At 45.7% G+C, this 6374-nt stretch overlaps 1 protein-coding gene across 6 annotated transcripts in view; it reads left to right on the top strand.

Moving 5' to 3' along the window:
* The window catches only part of PHC3 (polyhomeotic homolog 3), a 189075-nt gene that overhangs the window by 135178 nt on the left and 47523 nt on the right, over nt 1-6374 (top strand). For all 6 annotated transcript variants that reach the window (XM_019503283.1, XM_019503281.1, XM_019503279.1 and 3 more), the window contains one exon: nt 4355-4608. In XM_019503283.1, the coding sequence (XP_019358828.1) occupies nt 4355-4608 (254 nt within the window). The remainder of the gene's footprint in view (nt 1-4354; nt 4609-6374) is intronic.

Raw genomic sequence — 6374 nt, 5'->3', positions numbered from 1 at the left:
GCCCAGCCCCTGGCTCTGTTGGTGCCCCTCACTCCCTCCCAACAGTCCCCACACAGGACATGTCACCACGGCAGTGTGGAGCTCACAGCAGCAAGGAGCTTCGCTGCCCAGCCCCTTTCTGCCCTGCTGCACCAGGTCCCACTCGCTGCACCACAGGGACCTCAGAGGGAGGGCAGCAGGGTGGGAAGCCCAAGCCTGCAGGAGTCAGCCCACACCTGCCCCTGCCGCATGTACAGATCTTGGGGGTGTGGGTCCCCCTTGTGTGCCTGGGAGCACACACAGCGGCAGAGAGCCAGCTTTGCCCCCCTTCTGCCCCCCAGATGAGCTGCCTGTGACCCCATCCTGCTCCCTGCTGGGGCCCTGAGACCAAGCCCTGTGTACCACCTGGCTGAGCAGCAGCCCCAGTCTTAACCCTGCCATGTCCAACTCCCTCCCTCCCTGTGAGGGCCTCAGTTCCCTGCCCATAGACTTACCTGCAGGAGCTGCTCTCCAGGCTGCCCGGCACCTATGTGCATGCACATGGCGCTTCTTGCCTAACCACCCTCCTCCTGCTCCCCTCAGCCCCCTGCAGGCTGGAACTTTGCCAGCCTGCACAGAGCTCTTTGCAAAAAAGCAAAATCTGTGCATTTCTCCATTAAATTGAAAAGCCCATGTTTTTCTTGGGTAAAAGGGAAAATCCACAGTTTCTTCTGTTGTTTTGTGGGAAATGGAAAACCTGCATCCCTGCTTGTAACAGTCATGAATCAGCTAATATTTCCATGAGATTTTTTGGGGAGTTCAAAAGGGTTTAGGCAGGAGTTTTCTTTCAAGTTGTAGCAAACACAGGTATCCACTACATAAAGAAGTCTGTAGTGTTACTCATTTAGAAGTTTCTGGGAATTTGGCTATTTGTTTGTCCCACACTTTAGTCATGGGTCTCTTTCTAGCCTAGACCTGATACTGGACATTTAAATTCCCCAAATGTACTTAGCTAGATGTCAGTATTCATCTACTCAGCAGTACAGTGTATTGGAGAGCATCTTCAGTCTTGTTACTTTCTAACCCCTATCTTGTTGCAGGGCTTTATTAATTTTGGTGAGAAACTTTAGTGTGAACTCACTTATTTTAAATCCAGAGTACATTAAAAATCCAAGTATCAATCTCACATTCACAAATTTCTTAAATGGAAGTTTTATTCTTACTGTTTTAATTAGTTTCAGTTAAAAGATTCCATAAGCCTCTAGAGCTAGAAAGATGAAGGGAAGTGTTTTACAGGAGACCATTATGTTTTTTAATTTTAGAAGCAAATTAGTGACTCCTGATCAGAAGCAATAGAGAAGGGCTAGGGTACTGAAGGACCAAAGAAACTGCAAGACATTTGTAGGGTATTTTAGTTTAAAGTATGTCTACATCTGACTGGTTCCAAGTTAATCTTGTATTACATGTTTAAAATAAAATTATTTACTAAATATTGACTCACTTATAACAAATAATTGATATGTTGAGCTATATGAACTGTACTGTTTTCAGTTGAAAGCTAATAATATGTATATAATTAGGCTTGGCAGAATTTGATTTTTTTTTATCAATAAACAGTGAAATCACCTCTCTCTCACAGACTGGAAAAATATTTCCATTGGTAATCATTGAAATTTAGAGAAAGGGGCCTGTAACGGGGAAGCCTTACCCCTGTTACTAGACAGTGGATCAAGAGAAATGGAGGGGCTAACAAGGAAAACTGTGGGCAGCCTAATTACTTGTTAATTAAGCAGTTAGCTGTCTCTTCTGGCCTAATGACTCATCACTTAAGGAATCAGCTGTTTTTTCACAGGTGGGAGAAGCAGTTGGGAGGGGGATAGCAGGCTACTTAAATAAACCCCTACCCCAAAGTCTAGAGTGAGGAGGGGGAAAGTATTCAAAGCTCCAACCCAGTGGCAACAGTGTCTTGGCCAGGCTGCACCGGCCAAGCACGGGGACCAAAGATGGCTGCCACTTCTGCCCGTGCTGCCAGAGCTCTGGGAGTGCTGCTGCCCTCCTCTTCTGGTCTCTGCTGGTCCAACTCTTTCCTGATGAATGAACAGAATGATTTAAAACAGGTGTGATTTCTTGATTTATGGATATTAACTTTTTATATTTTGACTTCTGATTTTATAAAGTTTTTAACAGTATACTGTCATTAATAAATTGTTTGTCCTCCACACCCCTAATTTCACGTAACCCTGAAAATTTAAATCTGTAAAAATCAAAAACACTCTTAATTTTGCACAATCTTGAAAATTTTAATAAAAATCAAAATAAATGCTTAAATATTGATTTTTAGCCATCAAATTAAAAAAAAAAAAGAATTCTGCCAAGCCTATATATAACGCATATGTGTATGTGCTTATGGGTACTTAATATTTATAGATACTTTTATATTCACTACTGTAGATAAGTAGGCCATTTTTAGACACATAAGAGATTCAAACCACAACGCTCAAACTTGGTTTTCCAGGGCTCTATACCCATATTTATGTATCTAAATAGAAGTGGTTTGACCTTCAGATGTGGAGAGGCACTGTTCTGTGCCTCAGAAAATCAAATCACTTCTATTGAAGGGCCTAAATATGGGGCCCTGCCCAACTTTAGAGACTCATGTCTGTAAACTTTGGTCACTGCTCCTGTTCACTGAATTACAATCTAGGTGGATGATTCTCGGCTACAGAATACAAATATTTCACAATTATTTGTGGTGGTCAAAGGTAGATAAATCTAAGACAGGGGTGTTCAACCTTCAGCCTGCAGGCCAAATGCAGCCCACGGGACTCTCCACAAGTCGGGAAATTTGGCAGTGAGAGAGAAATGGCGGTTAATACAGCCACCACCCACCTTGCCAAATACACAAGCCCTGTGCAGTGGACCAGCCTGGGCTGCAACCCTTTCCCTTGCGGGGCTGGGCCACATTCCCCCTCCTTCATAGTTTCATAGATTTAGGGTCGGAAGGGACCTAGTAGATCTTCTAGCCCGACCCCCTGCCAGGGCGGGAGAACAACAAAACCCCAAAACAAGAAACGGGACTCAAATGAGTCCAGCCAGGTAGGCATCCAGCCTCTTCTTAAAGACCCCCAGGGTAGGGGCCAGCACCACTTCCCTTGGAAGTTGGTTCCAGCTCCTAGCCGCCCTAACTGTGAAGTAGTTTTTGCGGATGTCCAATCTATACCTCCTCTCCATCAACTTGTGCCCATTACTCCTTGTTATGCCAGCGGGCGCTAGGGGAAACAGCGTCTCCCCCAAACCCTTCTGGTCCCCCCTAGTGAGTCTATAGACGGTCACCAGGTCCCCCCTCAGCCTTCTCTTGTGGAGGCTGAATAGGTTCAGGTCCCGCAGTCTCTCACTGTAGGGTCTGCCCTGTTGTCCCCGGATCATGCGGGTGGCCCTCCTCTGGACCCTCTCCATATTGTCCACATCCCTCTTGAAATGGGGCGCACAGAACTGGACACAATACTCCAGCTGTGGCCTGACCAGTGTCGCGTAGAGGGGGAGGATCACCTCCTTGGCTCTACTCGAGATGCTTCTGAATTGAGGCTGGACCATGCCCCGTTACCTCCCATTGTAGCTGGGCCACACCCCCTTCCTCTGTGGAGTCAGGTTGGGGCCTGGCTATGCCCCCTCCCCTTCAGGACCAGGACACTCCCTGTTCCCTCTGCAGGACCAGGTTGGGGCCTGGTCACACTCCATTTTGCAGCAGGGCTTGGTTGCATCCCTTTCCCTTCTGTTGGAGCTGGGCCATGTCCCTTTTCCTTGTGGGGCTAGGTTGGGGGCTTGCCATACCCTCTTCCCCCTCCCTCCACCCCCACAGGGCTGGGCCATGTCCCCTTCCCTCTCTGCAGGGCTGGTTGAGGACCTGGCCACATCCCCTTCCCTCTCCATGGAGCTGGGGCAAGCTCCTTTGGGCCGGCCTGCTCTCTGTCCCCTTCCACATGGCCAGGTGGTGCCTGCTATGCCTGCCTGGGCACTAGGTTAGGAATACCAGCTGGATCCAGTCCATAAATGGACCAGGCACTGCCACTCCAGCCTACCAGGCAAGAAGGTTGCGCACCACTGGTCTAGGAGATATTGAATAGAGGATAAATTCGTTTGAATGTTGGGAAAAAATTCTAAATATGAGAAATATTCATTTGTGTAGCACGTCTGATATTGAAAGTGGTGAAGACGTAATTTTGTATAAATTTTAAATGTTTGTATAAATTTTAAATGTCTTCATCTTGAGAGGAAATCTACATTTACAAAATGAAGAATACAGGAATCGAGGTGTTCTCTGCCTTTTGTAACTCTATTAAGGTATCTGGTCCCAAGTAGTAATGTAATATAAAATTTTTTGTATTACTTTTTCCAGAACAAGTGGGACTTCCTGCAGTGGCTTCTTCAGTGAGTGCCTCAGTAATTAAATCTCCATTAGACCCTTCACATACATCTATTCCACCACCTCCACTTCTGCTTCCAGCAGCAACAACAAGGAGTAACAGCACATCAATGCCTAATAGCATTCCTAGCCTAGAAAACAGACCTCCACAAGCTATTGTTAAACCACAGATTCTGACACATGTCATTGAGGGCTTTGTAATTCAGGAGGGACTAGAGCCATTTCCTGTAAGTATAAAAACTGTTAATATATTACTTTAAACAAATCTAGTTATAGTTATGTGCATCTATTATTCAGTTCAGTTCTCTTTATCCCTTGAATAAGTGTTCACAGCTTTGAGATTTGATCTTCCTACCCTTTTGCTTGATAGCCCCTTTTTATGTAATAATTACTTGTTTTAATTATATGTATCTTCAGTATATAGTTGGAATCCAGACTTCTATTTTGGTTCATTTATATAACAATGACAAGGTACTAGCCTCTAATGGAATCTGAAAGTGAGCAATATATATACAGTATGCAGAATGTATATGTTGGGATTAATGTCTTTTAATCTGATTTTTAATATTGTTTTACTTATTATGCATCCCCTGGATGAATTATTAAATGTAAATCTCAGAGATGATGCTCTGCATATAGCATTATTTTAATATTACCAAAACAGTGGGACAGGCTGCCATTGAAATCACTGGTAAAACTTCCATTGACTTTAGCATAATTAGGACTTGGCCTTAGAGCAAACTGTTGCTAACCATGGGAGATTTTACATCTACAAATGAACCCTTCGAAAACAGTTGGCAGCAGTCGTGAAGAATTATATCTTCTACCTTGTTAATCAATATACTGTATAATGTTCAACACTCGTGGTATCATAGGAAAGAAGGGATCATAGGAAGGGACCTCACAAGGTCTAGTCTAGTCCCCTGCTCAGGGCAGGAGACCATCCCAGCCAAATGTTTATCTAACCTGCTCTTCAGAATTTCCAAATTTTCATCATTTCCTTTTATTTATTCTGGTGTCTTCCCATGTTAAATCTGTGGTCACTGTAAGACATTTAGGGTAGGAACAACAAAGCTAACCTCTTTAACAATTTCTTTGCCTCCATTTTTCTGAGCCGGGACCGGGGCATCCCCCCAACCAGGATCCTGGAACGGACTCAGGGGAGGTGCAGCCAGGTCCAGGGTCAGTGAGGACCTAGTCAGGGAACTTCTGGTGAGACTAGACATGTTCAAATCAGCAGGTCTTGACGATCTCCACCCCAGAGTGTTGAGGGGATTGGCAGAGGTCATCGCAGGACCCCTGGCACAGCTCAGCAAGCACTCGTGGTGCTCTGGAGAGGTGCCAGAGGTCTGGAAAAGTGCCAGTGTGGTCCCCATGTTCAAAAAAGAGAGGAAGGAGGACCCAGGAAACTATAGGCCCATTAGTCTTACCTCGGTCCTGGGGAAGCTCTTTGAGAAAATTATCCAGGAGCACATCTGCAAGGGACCAGCAGGGGAGATTATGCTTAGGGGCAACAAACATGGGTTCGTTAGGGGCAGGTTCTGTCAGACAAACCTGGTTGCCTTCTACGACCAAGTCACAAAATCCTTGGACACAGGTGTCGCGGTAGATGTAGTCTTTCTGGACTTCAGGAAGGCCTTTGACACTGTCTCTCACCCCATTCTCATTAAAAAATTAGGTGCCTGTGGTGTCAATGCCTATACAGTTGGATGGGTTGCAAATTGGTGGGAGGGCCGCACCCAGAGAGTGGTGGTGGACGGGTCATTTTCAACCTGGAGGGATGTGGGCAGTGGGGTTCCCCAGGACTTGGTCCTTGGGCCCACACTGTTCAACATCTTCATCTGCGACTTGGATGAGGGGGTGAAAAGCACCTTGTTCAAATTTGCAGATGACACTAAGATGTGGGGAGAAGTGGGCATGCTAGAAGGGAGGACCAGGCTGCAATTGGACCTGGACAGGTTACAGGGGTGGGTGGATGAGAACAGGATGGGTT

Source organism: Gavialis gangeticus, unplaced genomic scaffold, assembly GCF_001723915.1.
Source record: "Gavialis gangeticus isolate Ggan-Ray unplaced genomic scaffold, GavGan_comp1, whole genome shotgun sequence".
Taxonomy (NCBI): Eukaryota; Metazoa; Chordata; order Crocodylia; family Gavialidae; genus Gavialis; species Gavialis gangeticus.
This window is presented reverse-complemented; position numbering and strand designations above follow the sequence as displayed.